Source organism: Stegodyphus dumicola, chromosome 4, assembly GCF_044657685.1.
Source record: "Stegodyphus dumicola isolate Sdum_Otavi_A_Nest chromosome 4, ASM4465768v1".
NCBI lineage: Eukaryota > Metazoa > Arthropoda > Arachnida > Araneae > Eresidae > Stegodyphus > Stegodyphus dumicola.
The window spans coordinates 73,855,418-73,873,354 of NC_140771.1; the positions used below are offsets into that span (position 1 = coordinate 73,855,418).

General features: G+C 31.7%; 1 protein-coding gene across 5 annotated transcripts in view; it reads left to right on the forward strand.

The window, feature by feature from the left end:
- CkIIalpha (casein kinase II subunit alpha) overlaps positions 1-5,924 on the forward strand; it is a 117,902-nt gene extending 111,978 nt beyond the window's left edge. For all 5 annotated transcript variants that reach the window (XM_085815084.1, XM_085815086.1, XM_085815087.1 and 2 more), the window contains one exon: positions 5,088-5,924. In XM_085815084.1, the coding sequence (XP_085671210.1) occupies positions 5,088-5,191 (104 nt within the window). In that variant the 3' untranslated portion in view covers positions 5,192-5,924. The remainder of the gene's footprint in view (positions 1-5,087) is intronic.
- The last annotated feature ends 12,013 nt before the right edge of the window (positions 5,925-17,937 follow it).

Below are 17,937 nucleotides of genomic sequence, written 5' to 3' on the forward strand. Positions count from 1 at the left end.
ATGCGGAGCGGCGTAAATGAGACACTTTACCGCTTGTTATATTGTAGCGCACAACACCGCAACCGTGAAGTTTAGTCTTAGCGCAAGTGGTTAAACTCTAAAGGAAAAGAAAATATTTTTTGGCGCAAGTAAATTAATTCATGGATTAGTTATTTTCAGATGGAAAAAAAAAAAAAAAATACGAAAATCCGTTTTTAAAATTATTGCGAAAAATCCAATCATCCAATATGTATGCTGCAAAATAAATATAAAATACCTCAATTTATTAAAATAGATTTCTTTCTTTCGTTTAGCTGCAGAATGTCTGCAAAAAAAGCCTTATTTTATTCCAGATTGGGAAGATTCTAATCTCAATCTTCAGTGGAGAAACAACAACTATTATAATTATATTTGTGTTTTCAAGTGTTAAGGTGCTTTTTAAGAACATACCTCACGCAAATTAAATTTACCTAAAATCTAACCTAACTATTTAGCATTGCGTTGTGATTTATAAGGACCGGATTAGCCTCGTGTTGAACTGGTGATGATCATGAGTAATAATTAAATAAAACATACATTTGTTATCCAATATATATATCTTAAATTTTATTAAGTTTCTTAAGTGGAAAACTAAACAAAATTATCAAACAAAGTATACCAAGAATAATTAAGAATAAATGTCCTCTGGGATTTATTGAATAATTAAGTGAATTTGCTACACAATACAAGTAATACCATAATTAATTTACCTCTTAGCACAGCCAACGTACATTACGCGGATAGACTGGAATTTTCTTGAAACACACCTGGAAAAGTCAGGGAATTTCATTCTCCTGTTTGAGTGGCAACCCTGTGTCGTTATTTGTATATGCATCCTTTCTAATGAGTTGGCTTTTCATTGTACTGATCATAAAAAGCCCTCTTTAGTAATTTCATGGTTTTATGTTGAACAATGAATTTGTTGTTTCAATTTTGCACACTGGTGCATTTAGTAGAAGTTAGTGAATTATTACGGAATACATGTGCATTGGCTTAGAAAAAGTTGTAAGCTAATAAGTGTATAAAAATAATATAGAAGGAAAGGTAACAAGAAATATTTATAAGTACTTTCTGAATGTTACCTGCCAATAGTATAGTTTATTTTATGTAAAGTCAAATAACCACCACCTTTCCATATATATTCATTCATTTAGATGATATGTGGGTTATTTCACTCTTCAACACAGAAATTATCTAACTTGTTCACATGAAGTTGCTTTTTATAATATTTCTTAAACTACCAAAGAATAATAAAGATCCAGTACAGCATCATAAAAAATATAAATTTTAAAGTGGAGTGAACATGCAATTAAATATGAAGTTAAATTTTTGCCCACTGGAAATTTACCATGTAAATTATCTATTTTCAAAGAACTTTAGAAATATCAGCCTTTAGGTGAAATAGTTCTTTGTTGAGACAATGTCCTGTATATCATTGTACAAATTTTACCAAATATGTATGTACTGATTAAATGATTAAAATTAGAGGTGGGCAATTTTTGATTTTGACAGTAAGACTTGTACACATAAAGACTACTTTAAAATGTGCATTGACAAATACGCTGCCCATATGTTTTGTAATTAATATCTAAAAATATGTCTAGAAAAAGGTGAACAGAATTATATTGAAATAATAGATACCATTTATTTCAAATTATCAGTTTGGAGAAATATTCACCCTTATAGTTTGGTAATAGTAGAGACAAAAATTAAATTACATAGATAATAAATTGACATTTTAAATACATTTTTCATTCAAATTTATTTTTGAAATCGAGTTTAATATTAACGCAAATAATTTGGTCCAAGCCACCAAAATAAATTTTCAGTAAGGTCTAAAGGAAATTAATAGTTAATAAGATAGCTAATAATTTCACTACTTTCATAACAGAAAATTTGTATTCATGTACGTATAAATGTTCAAAACATAAAAGCAATCATAGCTGCCAGTATCTAAAAACCAATGCATATCGCTAATAAAATGTAGAAAGTTCTTTTACCAGTTATATAGTTTTGAGTGTCTGGTGTCTTATTGCCATGAGGTGTAGTATTTCACATTGACTGTTACCCTTCCACACAGAAAGAAATTATGTGTACACGTTAGCAAGTCTGCCGCTGATTTAGTTCACCTTGACAATGGCCATTAAAAAAAAAAAAAAAAGACCTTCAGATTTTACATTACGCCCAAGGGGGCGTTTTCTTAATGTTTTCTGCTTTACCTTTACTTATTAAATATCATGTTCTTCACACTTAAACCACAAAATTAAGTTCAACAGCAGTATCACAAAATAATTTTAAAATGAGCATATCTTTAGAATTTCCAATACAGTCTCGCACCCTGGGGATAAAAATGTTTCTTTCCCAGTACAGTGTTGCCATTGCTCTCTTTGAAATTGCTGAGTTTTTTAACCAAAAATTCGTTAAGTTTCACAAAATATGAAAGATAGTAAAACAAATTTCAAACTTGGGCTTCCAGATGCCCATGTTTGGGTGGAAACATAGTACTTTATTCAAAATTTGACGGCCCTAGGTACCGTTGTTTTATCACAATGTGAGAAACATACATACATTTATGTAGATTCTTCATTATTTAATTTTTTAAAAATATAATACAGAACTCTAATATTTGGTGGCACCAGTTTGAAAAGTGAACCGGCATTTAAAGTTTTCAGCGCAAAATAAAATGCCAAAACAAAATTAATAGCCCTTCTGGGCTAAAAGAAAAATATTAGATATTTCTGTTCAAAATGAAAAATTCAATCACTAATAGAAATTTAATTTCTAGTATTTAAATTCTTACTGGTATTATTTTCACATTTTATTCAACATTATGAATTAATTACATTTCGTAGTAGTAAATATTATTCTTTAAATCAATAATATTTACTGTAAATTCGGCTGCCTCAGCCACATGCACTATTCGGACCGAACTGTTTTCAAAATAAGGTGAATGGACATGAATAATGTGATAGGAATTTTTTTCCATTCTTATTTTTCCTTATTTATTTTCCTGGCATTCAGACTGCAGGCATAAGAAAACAGAAAATTACTTTTAAGTAATGTAAATTGATATGCTGATCATCATTTATAATTAGCTGTTTTATCATATCATATTTAATTTTGTGCATTTACATATTTATAAAAGTACAAGTTTTTTCCAAATTAGTTTTGCTATGTGTACATTATTTTATAATAAAACTTAGTAAGTAAATTTTATTGTAACATAATTATAACTATTATGCTTTGTTGTATGATTTTCATTATTGTTACAATAAATTCTAATAATTTATCATTATAATTAATTATAATTTTCATACAATAATAAATAATCATAATTTTTGATAAGTTAGCTAAGTCCTCTATTCTCAGCTTCAGCATCACAAAATGTAATCACATTATGTTGCAATTTCTTAGCACAAATGCGAAACGCCTTGTTTTCACCTACTGAATTAATTTCTACAAGCTATTTTCCTAACACTCACACGAAAGGCCACAATATTGGCAAATATGAAGTTAAAATCAACTACAATCTAGATAAATCCCACTTAAATGGGGTGGAAACCTATTGACCGGGGCCCACCAACAATCGAGTGGTAAAATCACTGAACACTCCGAGTTCGCTCTGAGGTTCAAGTCCCATGTATAACGTGTTTAGAGCCAGTTTCCCTTAGAAAGTACTCTACCAAACATCCCTATCCTTGGGCAGATTGCCCATGAGCGCTTTGCCATTTTGCCTTGACTTTAAGTGCAGGTCATGCTGTAATTAGTATTTTAATAAGCTGTTTTTCTTATTTTGAAAACATTTTTAAATAGAGAATAAATTCCTAAGATTTCTATGCATGTTTAGAGATCTTTCCTGGTATAGAAATTTGAATGTTAATGTACTTTTAAAGAAGTTTATTTTTCATTAAAATACCACTACTCCTTTTTTTTCTATATTTTTGTTCCCAGAACTGGTATTTTAATAGATTAATTTCAGAATGAGAGAATAGAAGTTAATTATCATACTATAGAGAAAAATTTTGTTTAAAAGTTAATAGAACTACACAGGTAATTAACACATACATATTGATATAATTACCACTAATTAGAACAGTCACATCTAGCTGAGTAATTTCAATTCAGGTCTGTTTTCAGTATATTGGTCAGTGGTATGTTTGAACAGCAATGTACTGCCGACTTTCTTTTTTCGTAGTAGAGAAATATTATATTTAATTACATAATTTAGCTTTCATTCTAATCAGAGTTATGCTCTCAATCATGTAAAAAGGGTATTTTTTGTAGTAAAGACTATATGTAAATTTTTATTTACATTCTTAATGTCTTCAGAATGTTTGTTTCAAGGATTACACTTCTTGAATTATTCGTGTATACACTATAATTTGAGAAATGTTTACCCATGCTTACGTTTTTTACACCCCAATCTTTGTGTTATTACGTAATTTAAAAGTTTAATTTTCAGTTGCTACTCTATATCAATAACATACCGTGGCAGTTTACTGATTTGAGTAATAGTTTTATAACTTAAAGATTTGGAAGAATAATGAAACTAGCAAAAGGTCTTTATTCATGTGATGGAAGGTGTTAATTCAAGTGTATGTATTTCATTTAATTGTCAAACAAAAAAATTGAACACAATGTTAACTTTATGCCAAAAATCACTGATTTGTATTTTTGCTTTTTTACATTACCTTCTGTGTTTTCAATGCCATATTAAACAAGAGATTATGCACATTCTAATTTTATGAATATTGGAATCTTAATATGATTTTGATTTTTTAAGTACATGGTAAAACATTTAAATACATATTTAAAATTGAAAGACAGCAACTTTACACTCTGATGATAATGTTATGGGCATTTATCGGCAGGATCAGTTTATAGTAGCAGACTATAGAAGTTAGATATATTTTTAAAAATTTCTAATTTGGTGTAATTTGTAAATATTGACAGCTGCTATTACTTCTAAATAATCTGCTCATTTATTTTAATAAAAGTTCCCGTATTAATGCTTATGCTACTGTAAAGGAAAATTAAAAATACTTAAGCATTGTACATTTATTTTCCAGCTAATGCAGCCTTGAGTTCCAGCAACATCACTGGAATGCCAACATCACCCATTTCCTCTCCAAGCATCACATCTCTACCAAACACCACAGCAGCCCAGTCTTAAAATTGGCTCCATGACCTAGCTACAATTTTTTTTTTTTTTTTTTTCATTTCTGGGAGCGTATACACCTGGACTTCGCTCAAGCAAAGTTTTTGTTTATTAAAACTTTTTAAAAGAAAAATTTGGACTATCTTTGCCAAATTCCTTCAAAATCCAACAATCGTAATGAGAGATCGTCGACCGAAATAAACATCTTTGCAGCCGAAGCATCCGTCATCGGCGAAACGGGTACAAATAATTGCTGCCACGTGTTGACTGGACCTAAAATGATCTCTGTCTTGATGTTTGTTTAGTTTCTTTTCCTCTGCAGCTTTATCCTTTTTCAAACAGCAGTGCTGACAAAATAAATTCCATTGTCAAAGTTTACTGTGTGCTTCGTTAGTTTCAAGAATGAGGGCTAAGTTCATTTTTTTAGCATTCATCCATAGTTGAGTATCTAGAAACCTGACTGGAAATCATATCTTTGCAGACATTAGGAAATCTTATAACAATTGTATTTTTAACCAGATCAATTACTACTTCCATTTGTAATGCATTTTTGAGGAAAAATGTCTGATTTAAATTATTATTATTAACAATTAGTTTTATGTGAAACACATTGTATGTAGCAATAAAATAAAAAAAAAAAAGGGAAAAAAGATGCCATAACTTTTTGTGGTTTTTCTAAAATTGTAGGTTGTTAAATATTTGTGTTCTGTATGATAAAGATAAAAAATAAAGGAACATTATAAGGAAATTGCATACTCTGAGTTGTTTGTTAACAGGCTTGAAAGGCATAAAAAATTGCTAGTCTTCCCCCAATCTCTTTGTTAGAAGTTGACAAGAAATGCTCCAAAAATGTTATAAATTCATGAAAACAGTGTTGTTAATAGGCATTTTAGAACTGAAATATGCCTATGAATATAGTTTAAACTCTGCATGAAGATAGTCGTTGTTTTGGGTGGATAAAAATTCACTAAAGAACTCGTAAATCTGCAATTTTTGAGAAAAATCTGAATGAAAAATTTCACATTCAGCATGAATTGTAAATTTTTATAAAGAGAAATGAAAGATACTGACTTTATCTATTTTATGATGGATAAAAATTGACATACAGCCAGCACCTAAGCTTTTATATTTTGAAATGTATTCCTTTTATAAAGTGATTAAAAAAATCTAATGTGTACACCACATGACTTTCCTTGTACGGAATATTAAATTATATGCATTTTTTCTTGCATTTCATGTAAACTTATTGGGTTGAATTAAATCTACTTCATTGATAGCGCATAAACCACAATAGAATAAATGCACCCTTTAAAATTCACTATATTTGTTTATTATAGCGATACTCTGACACGAGGTTCACTTAAGTGCATCACATTTTGTTCATATGATAATTCGGGATTCACAAAATTTATATCATTTGAAGAATTATCTGATCGTTGCCACATGTTCTATTCAAATACTATAATAAAGCTAGAATGATGTATAAAAGAAATTAAGAAAAGAAAACAAAAAAGAAAGATTTTCACAGACGATTCAGTATTTTTCATTCAATTAATTCAGTTCTCACTATCGACAAGGCAAAAACACATAAAAACTCAAAATATCTATATTAAAAATTACGAAGTAAATTTCATTTCCTTGAATAAATTCCAGAATGGATTAAGCATGATTTAATTCGTAATAATAAAAGCTTACTGTGTGCTAAGGCATTATCTTTTTGCTGCAAAGTTTAGTTTCTCTAGAATGGCAACAAATCCGCTATTTTGCCAAGTTTCAAATATAAATAAACATAGCCACCATCACAAAAATAATTAGGCTTTGCCACTTTTTTAAACAACTTTTAAATTGTTGATAACTCTAAAAATATTGCATGCAGATTTACTAAATGCATAAAAACCTTAACCGGAAGATAACAACAACATAATTCAATCATTTTTAAAGCAAAAAATGCACACTTTACAAACATATAAAATTAAAGAAACTGAGATCACTGAGCCGGGTAACAGAGTGGATATATACAGTACGAAGTCCGTAATCCGGACATCCATTATCCGGAATGATCCATATCCTCTAATCTGGACCTCAAAGCCACAACCTCTTTTTTTTTTTTTTTTTTTTTTTTTGTGTGTGTGTGTGTGTATGCTTTACGCATGCACATTTAATGTATAATGGACAGTATAAGCTAGACTAAAATTATCTTTACTGTTTTTAAGGCATTTCAGTTAATATTGCAGATTGCGCTGTTCCTTAATCTTCTAATTGGATCCTGCTTATTATTTTTTGCAGACTGTTAGAGCAATTTTATAAAAATTAAGCTTGAACTTTGAAATTATGTCAAAAAAGAGTTTCCGATTCTGGAGCTGCCAAAGGATCTACAAAGCGAAAGCATGTTTCGATGTCTATTAAACAAAATGTGGAATTCTTACAAAAAATGGATAAAGGCATATATCCGTCTCAAAATTATGCAAGGAGTATGACATTGCAAAGTCAACTGTATATGAGATAAGCAAAAATAACTTTTTGAAATTTTTATAGATTCCGACACCCTATTTGCAATGAATAACAGAAAAAGGGTTCATTATACTAAAAGTGATGATTGAATGGGTCAGACAGCGTAGCAGCGAGTGTGTGCAATTAATGGGTCCAACGCTAATGGCTCAAGCCAAAATATTTCATGAAAAAATTAACTAAAACACCGAGTGCACATATTCGACAGGTTGGTTAACCAAATTAAAAAATCACCATGGTATAAGACAATCAAAAATTTCAGGACTAGTGAACAATTATCTCCAGGACAAATTTACAACGCTGATGAAACTGGTCTTTTCTGGCAACATGTACTGTGAAATACCTTGGCAACCTCTATAGAAAAGGCTCCAACTGGTATCAAAGATTCCAAAGCGAGACTAACAATTTTAGCTTGCGCAAATGCTGCAGGAACACACAAGTGTAAAGTTTTCGTAATCGGATAACATGCTTGACCTTGAGCATTTAAAGGAGTAACCATTTTCTCCATTAAACATCGCACAAATAAAAGAGCATAAATGACACAAGCATTGATGAATGTTTGGTTTGAAAATCCTTTTATAAAGGAAGCTCGGCAACATTTGAATTCGGTTGGTTTACCTGATGACCCAAAAATAGTCCTGATTGTTGACAACTCTTTGGCGCATATTTCACTTAAAGTTTTAGTGAAAGATAATGTATCCATATTATTCTTTCCTCCAAATTGTATGTTTATCATTCAGCCTATGGATATGGGAATAGTGCATGCGCTGAAATGCAAATATAAAGTAGCATTTTTAAAAATCTATTTTAAATTTCTTGAACAATGGCAAGACATTCAAGACTTGAAATTTTTTAGCACAAAATCTGCTGTGTGGCTGCTAATTTATGGTCAACTACCATATTTCATGGTGAGGACGATGATGTCACGAATTTGAAGGATTTCGGACATCACAAACTAAAGATGAAAGTTATTGGATTTTGTAAAGAAATGTGGAAAAGCGGTAATGAATGAAGATAACAGAAGTTTTTCATTGCGATGACAATGTCCCAGCCATCAATCAATTAACGGACAGTGAAATCTATAGTCTGGTTCTAGATTCAGAAAATAGCGTTTCTGATAGTGAAGAAAGTAACAGAGAACGTTATTGAAAACGAAAAAATTTCGATTGACAAGTTAGTCGGTATTCTCGACACAGCAATTACAGGACTTAAACAGTGGAACTTTGTAACTGAACAAGTTATGTTTGTTTATAGAATTAAAGAGAAAGTATTAGCACAAAAAACGAAGCAACTTAAACAACTTGCATTGAAAGAAATGTTTAATAAAGTAAACAAATAAATATTAAGCTTTTTTTGTAAATTTTGATACCCTTTAGATCATAATTGCTCTTTATTTAATAAATTACGGTTTCATATTTTTAATTGTATAATTTCTGCATGCTATCTTACCAGATTTAAATTGATGATCTATAATCCGGAATCGCCAAAGTCTGAGTCCGGATTATGGACTTTATACTGTATATATATATTTATATACGTTTAGTATGGCCAATTGCAACCAAAATACGAGGTGCACATCTACATGTTATAGCAGTTCTATATACAAAATTTCAACTTTCTGAGGTTACTCATTTTTGAGTTGTGCAAGATACGTACATAGAAACACCATGAAAAAAAATCTCGTCTGAATCCATTTTAAATCCGTTTTAATTCATTTGGGGAAAATGGATTATAATTTTTGTCCTTACGTACAGATGTCATGCAAAAACATCGTTAAATTACATTCAATGGTGGTCAAAATGGATATTTTCTTTGTAATATGATACCAGATTTTTTTTGCGATTACAATAGTTCCTTTTTACTTCGTACAAGGAAGTAAAAACATTTACTGTTGTTGGTAATTAACAGCTTATTTAATTTTAATGAGTTTTGAAATAAAGCTTTTTTTAGCATTGGACATTATAAGTATTCATTCATACTTTTCTTTGAAGGCACAATTATTTAACCAAATTAAATCTTTCAGATTGAACCACATTGCAGAGCTACTTGCAGAGTGCTACACTGCTCCACTATTTACAGGACAATTTGCATATAATTTATTTGTATTCACATGTTTACTAAAAAATGAATAATAATTTACATTAATAAAATTAGACAAGAATCCAATCATGTTTCGAATTTTGCCTATTTTTATTCTCAAATTTGATGGAAAAACCTTTTATATAAGAGTCATAAAATTCATTTTCAAGTTATTGCGATTTAACATAAAAATTAGTAGTAGTTAAGTCATATTTTAAAAGGTATTTCCCTCTGATATTTAATAAAAGAAATAATACACTCCAACCTGTTTTTGTGCAAATATGCGGTCCCTAGTAACGGCATAAAAACAGGTTTGAATGTATCTACAAAAACAGTTTTTGTAACACAATTAAAATGTATTTTTTTGTGTTGAATAAGGACTGCATAATTAAGGTAAAATAACATGCCGAACAAGAATTAATTTAGAATTCAAACAAATAAAATCAGCATTATATTTGCAAATTTTCACAGGACTAGTTTCGATGGTTTTACCAAATCATCTTCCTCAGCTGCCAAAGCGCAAACGAACAAGGTAAAAATCTTATCTCGTCATTATCTTGCTTGTTTGCTCTTTGGCAGCTGAGGATGATGGTTCGGTAAAACCATTGAAATTAATCCTGTGAAAATTTGCAAATATAATGCTGATTTTTGTTGTTTATATTCTAAATTAATAAGGGACTGTATAATTTCACACACACGAAGAAAAAAAAAACCGCACAGAAACAGGTACTGGTGTAATGCATTTTTTCAGATAAAAAAATTTAAAATTTTTGCAATATACCTGGTGCACATTATCAAAATCTTCGTCGATGGCATGGGAAATATCCAACTATAATTTATTTCTAAACCATATCTTTATGTTGCCAAATTGATGATCATAACTCAAATTCTGTCATGTTGAGGTTAGGTTAATTGCTTAAGGTAGAACAACTCAAGAGTTATCTGTGAATGGAGAGGCATATGTTCATGGATGACTTCCAATGTAAAGTGTCTCATATTAAACAAAATATGTGTAAATCTCTAATAAACAGACTGGATCGCAGTTAAAGTAATAAACAGAGGAGCGTTCTTCCACACAACATTTATTCACGAACACCAAAGACGAACTGATACATATACATAATTGACATCACAGTTTCTTTTTACGGGTTTTCATCCGCAGAGAATCCGTTGGCGCTTCGGGAAAGAACCCTTTCGGCGCCGTTGCAGTTTTACTCGCCGAGCCGTAAGCGTGATATTTTGTAAACGTGGTTTTTAGTGATGTAAATTCAAGTTAGCAGACAATGGTAATAAAAATTCACAGATAATAAGTATGTAGATATAAAACTAACAGGTTAAATGTGATATACGAAAATAAATTTCTATTAAATTCAAGTTAGCACAGAAAACAATGTATTAAACATAACGGGAAGTAAAAATTCATTTAAAAAATAACAATTAGTATTCTTATATGTATTTTCTCTAATTCATATACAATACTAATATTTCTATTACAAATGTCTTTTTTCACTATTAAGTACTTTGCCTGTTGATTGATGTATTTCGGTAAGAGCCATGCCCATGTAATAAATTAATGAATGCATGACCTTTAATATATCCATTTTACATAGTTTTAAGTATTTTTCTTTTTCAAGTTACTTGTATACAGCTTAAAGCATTTTACGTTGAAACAAATACCTATCCTTTTTCATAATATATTTCACAATACAAATAACTGTCAACTGTAATCAAATTTTCTTCAGTAGCATTTTTAATAAAACTAGAACTTTATACATTTAAAAATTATTATAGGGGTTGGAAACCTCATGGTTCTGCGTGCTTACAGCTGTTAATAATTAAGAACATAACGTGAACAGCCATGTTACAAATTAGCATTCACCACTCCCGCCATAATTTCTTCCTTTGATCCCGAACTGACGACCCGAGAACCGGCATCTTTCGACGAAAACTTCTTTAATTATGCGAAAATATTTCTATCTATTCGTTGTTAAAAAAATTCAGAAAAAATAATATAAATCTTCGGAAGCACTTCCGCAGAGAACCCGGTAAATGTAAACATCGCCAACTTTGGCGATAATAGTTCAAACATGGTAACCTAGCTAATTCATCCTATTCGCTTGTGCGAAGGTTGTCGGTGTTCGCATTTGAGGATTTATATTATTCTTCTCTTATTTATTGTTATTTTTTCTGAATTTTTTAACAACGAATAGATAGAAATATTTTCGCATAATTAAAGAAGTTTTCGTCTAAAGATGCCGGTTCTCGGCTCATCAGTTCGGAATCAAAGGAAGAAAATATGGCGGGAGGGGTGAATGCTAATTTGTAACATGCTGTTCATGTTATGTTCTTAATTATTAACAGCTGTAAGCACGCAGAACCATGAGGTTTCCAAATCCTAAAATAATTTTTAAATGTATAAAGTTCTAGTTTTATTAACTTAACAATGCTAGTGAAGAAAATTTCATTACTGTTGAAGGTTATTTGTATTGTGAAATATAATTTGAAAAAGGACAGGTATTTGTTGCAACGTAAAATGCTTTAAGCTGTATGCAAGTAACTTGAAGAAAAAAAAAAAAAAAAATACTGAAAACTATGTAAAATGGATGTATTAAAGGTCATGCATTCATTAATTTATTACATGGGCATGGCTCTTACCGAAATACATCAATCAACAGGCCAAGTACTTAATAATGAAAAATGACACTTGTAATAGAAATATTAGTATTCTATATGAATTAGAGAAAATACATATAAGTATAATGTAAACGTAAGTATAACAATACTAATTTTTATTTTTTAAATGAATTTCTACTTCCCCTTATGCTTAATACATTGTTTTCTGTGCTAACTTGAATTTAATACAAATTTATTTTCGTATACCACGTTTAACCTGTTAATTTTACATGTACATACTTATTATCTGTGAATTTTTACTACCATTGTCTGCTAACTTGAATTTACATACACTAAAAACCACGTTTACGGCTCGGCTCATCGAGCTTGGCGAGTAAAAATGCAACGGCGCCAACGGGTTCTTTCCCGAAGCGCCAACGGGTTCTCTGCGGATGAAAACCCAAATCTTCAAATGCGGACGACGACAACCTTCGCATAAGCGAATAGGATAAATTAGCTAGGTTACCAGGTTTGAACTATTATCGCCAAAATTGGCGATGTTTACATTTACCGGGTTCTCTGCGGAAGTGCTTCTTTTTTTACAAACAAACACTACCGCCATCTATTTGCGATCTATGGATACACAATCCTAAACTTAACACTCCCCCCCCCCCATGCATCCGTAACGGATGCACCAGTTTTACTGAACTTCAAGATTATAAAGTCTTTCAATTGGTCTTCTAACAACACCCTTATCCAACTGAATCTCACAAGATCTAATTCTATCATCTCTTCCATGAAATAATTCCTTAATCCTACCTATCTTCCAGTTACAGCGTTTCACATTATCTTCTCGTACAAGTACAACATCATTAATTTTAAACACGGGAGAATTCTTTGGAGTTTTTGAAAACATGACTGATCTTAATTCTAACAAATATTCTTTATAAAACCTTTTCCAAAAATGTTCTAATATTAATTGCCTATGCTTCCATCTTTTAATCAACTGAGATCTTGTAGATTCTAGTTTAGATTCAGGTGAAGGTAAAACAGTCAATCTAGATCCAGTTATAAAATGAGATGGTGAAAGAGGATCAGGTTCATTTGGTTCATTGTATACATACGTTATAGGTCTAGAATTAATAACAGCTTCAACTTCAACTAAAACAGTATACAGTTCTTCATAATATAAAGAAGCTTTACCTAAGATACGTTTTAAACAAGTTTTTACAGATCTTACCAAACGTTCCCAGAATCCGCCTCACCAAGGATCACCTTCTACAATAAATTTCCATTCAAACCCATTTTTACCAAGGAAATTTAGAACCTTTTCATCTTTACATAATTTGTACAAATATTTTAATTCACAATCAGCAGTTTTAAAGGTTTTAGCATTATCAGAATATATAACTCTACAAATAAAGGCTTGAATGAAACACTCTGCACTTAAATTTGATAACAATTCTAAATGGACTCCTCGAGTCACTGCACAGGTAAACAATGAAATATACACTTTTGTACCATCCTTTAAATACAAAGGACCAGCGAAATCTATGCCACTTACCTCAAATGGTTGAGCTTTCTCCACTCGGTCAGCTGGAAGAGGAGCCGATATCTCGTGTCCAGCTTTAGCATTATATTTTTTACAAAATCTACAATCATGTAACACAGATTTTACAAAACGTCTAGCTTTTAAAATCCAAAATTTCCCTCTTACTTGCACTAAAGTTTCATTTACACCACTATGAAGTACCTTTTCATGACAATTCAAAATAATTAAACGAGAAAAATAATTATTTGGTAATATTATAGGCTGAATTTCATCGACATCTAATGATGATTTCACTAATCTACTTCCAACTCTTAAACAACCCTTTTCATCCATTACTGGATTTAACCCAAACAATTTGGAATTATGAGACAATGGTTTTTTACATTTAACATCATTCAACTCTTCAAAAAAATACTCACCTTGTGATAAGATAATCCAATAACACATAGCATTACATATTTCATTTTTGGTCACAGGTTCAATCACTCTATTCTGTGACTTTAAATTATTAATGAATCTAAATACATATGACGTGACTTAAAAGTTTATCTAAGTCACTAAAGTTTTCTATTTTTAACACAGGTTGTAAAGGTTGAACACTGCTAGTAACTTGAGTCACAACTCTTTCTTCAGCATTACCTACTATGTTACAATGCTCGTTCACTTTACGCCAATTTATTTCATCTTGATGAAGCCATGGAGGTCCATGCCACCACACTTGATCTACTACAAGATCACTCACTTTAACACCACGTGTGATTTTATCGGCTGGATTATCTCAGCCAGGACAATGATGCCACATGATCGGGGATGTTTTGTCTTGAATTTCAGACACTCGATTTTGTACGAATGTTTTCCATCGCCGTGGTGAGTTTTTTATCCAATGAAGCACAATAATAGAATCTGTCCATAAATGAATCTTAGCTTGAGGAAAATACACACGGACTGTAGTTACAAGTCTAGCACCTAACACTGCTGCCATGAGCTCGAGTCTTGGTAAAGATAATTTTTTCAGGAGAGCCACTCTGCTCTTGGCTATCACTAAACTTGTTCCACAATATTTTAAGCTACGGAATTTCATGTACACTGCTGCTCCGTAAGCACTTTGAGATGAATCACAAAAACAATGTAGTTCCAGTGTTTCATCAACATCACGAAAATACCATCGAGGTATCTGGATATTAGGTAGATCACATAATTGCCTATACTATTTGTTCCACTTGTCTTGCATTTCTGGTGGGATAATTTCATCCCAATCAACACCTTTCAGCCATAAATCCTGAAACAGAACTTTTGCTTGAATAACATATGGAGCAAGAAACCCAACAGGATCGAAGATTTTTGAAGCAGCTTTTAAAACACAGCGTTTTGTTTGGTCATTTGACTGGATGAAATCAATAACGTCTTGTGCATTAAAACAGGAGATATCCTTAATTGTATCCCATTGAAGTCCAAGAATCTTTGAGGGGGAATTACAGTCAGGCAATTTAAAGCTAACGAAGTTGTCACTTGATTTATACTGGTTTTTTACAGTATCCGAATTAGAATTCCATTTGGTCAAAGTCATTGATGCCTTTTTCATTATATCATTGGCTTCATGATATATCTGTATAGCTTCCTCCTCCGTATCTGATCCACAAATAAAATCGTCAACATACATGAAGTTTTCTAACATTTCTACAGTTCTGGGATGGATGTCTTCAAATTTCTTTATATGATGCTTAATGCAAGCGCTCAGCAAAAATGGACTTGATTTTGCTCCAAACATTACACGACACATCCGATAAACTTGAATTCTCGGATTGCTCAAACTTGAATTCTCATCAATCCACAAAAATCGCATTGAATCCCGATCTTCAGGTGCAACAGAAATTTGTAAAAATGCTTTCTCAATATCTGACGTAAATGCAATTCGATGAAGTCGAAAATTTATTAAAACTTTCAAAAGTTCAGGAAGAAGATTTGGTCCTTGTAGTAAATTATCATTTAGAGATTCAAGATTTTTTTCCTTTGAAGAAGCATCATAAACAATGCGAAGCTTTGTAGAATTATGATCTTCACGGATGACAGCACGGTGAGGTATGTAGTAAGTTCGTCTCCCAGATGGAGTACCAAGATCGACCTTTTCTATTTCTTCCTTAAGCTGATAGTCAATCACTTCTTTATACTGCGCATAAAAGTTCAAGTTTGATTTAAATTGTTTGATCAGCTTTAAAAATCGTCTTTCAGCATTCTTAAAATTGTCTCTTAAAGTCACATTCTGATCTTTCCATGGAAGTCTAACTTCGTATCTATCACCCTTTTATGTAATCGAGTTGTTAAATATTTGCAAGGCCATTTCATTTTGTTCTTCGTCAGAAATATTTTTAATTCCTATAGATTCAATATCCCAAAACGATTCGACGCTTTTTAGAAGTTTCTCTTCTACACTTACGTTTAAACACGCATCATGGATTTGAAAGTCTGATGAAGGAAATTTGCCTTGTATACACCACCCAAACAAGGTTTTCATAGCTACGGCATTTCTGTTTATCCTTTTTATTTCTTCGCTTGCTATTTTCCACATAATGTCCGCGCCGATTAAAACGGAAATATGATTCATTCCATCGGCGCCGCCGCAGTCTGTCAAAGTGACGCCGAATGCTTGGAGTTTGGATTTGATTTCTACATCTGGTACTCGTATATCAGCATTTGTTATGACTGGTACTTCAATGACTTCGAGATTTATGTATTTTTCAGGGTCATTAATATTTCGGAGCGTAAGTTCAACTTTCTTTCGACGCCAATATTTCCCGTTCTTTTCACCTAAGGTATGTAGATTTAAAACAGTTTCTCCTTTCACCGGTAACTGTAATTTTCTTGATAAATCTTCTCGAATTGCAGAGATTTGGCTACCGCCGTCAAGAAGACATCTCACAATACAATTCTTATTTCTGCCCTCAGCCACAGCATACACCGTTTGAAGCATAATATTAGATCCAGTTTTGGCAGAAGAATTTTGAACAATTTCTGCCGATGTTTCGGTTTCCTTATTTTTTACACTGGAGACAGCTGATGTGGGATTTACACACACACTTTCATGATGTTTACCGCGGCACTTTTTGCAGGAAAACTGTTTGTTCTTACAGATGATAGCTAAATGTTTACATCCAAAACACAGAAAATATTTTCCTGTACGTTTCAAAATGTTGCGTTTCTCATCAGCGTTCACCTCAGTACATTTATATTTCGTATGATCTTCTTTGTCACAAAATACACATTTGTATCCAATTGTTGATAAAGCTGAAGCAGTCGGAACTTTCGGTTTATAATTCGGATAAACTTTCGTGCGTTGTTCATTTTGACGAAAGTATGGTTTCTGATTCGTTTTCGCAGAGTTCATTAAACTTGCAGCTTCTCGACAGTTAACTTCCTTTTTTAAGAATTCGATGATAAGTTCCTTTATATCAAATCCTGCTTCCATATTTCGACTTCGATTAAATTCCAAATTTAATTCCTCTGGAAATTTCTGCAAAATGATAGGACAGAGAATATTTCCATAACTTCCAGAAGTAACGTTTAACGATTCTAAACTTCGAATGTTGACTTCGCATTCATCGTACAGCTTACGCAGTGCTTTAACATTTGAAATGTTTCCCACTGGTTCAAGGGATAATAATTTATTCATATGCGAAATGATAACAACATCTTGTCTTCCAAAACGTTCTTTCAATATTTCTACTGCGGAATCATAATTCTGGTCACTTAAAGCGAAACCGGAAATGGCAGCTAAAGCATTACCTCAAAGTAAGGATTTTAGGTACGCAAATTTTTCAGTTTTTCTCAATCTACTATGATTACGAATTGTATTTTCGAACTGGTTCCAAAAGTCTAACCATTTACACGAATCTCCGTAATAAGTTCCGATTTGCAGACGTGCCAACTTCACTGTTTTCGTTTCAACTGGAAGTGCAACATTAGCCGTTTCGTTCTGATGAACTGTTCTAGAAGATTGTGAATTCTTCTTCAA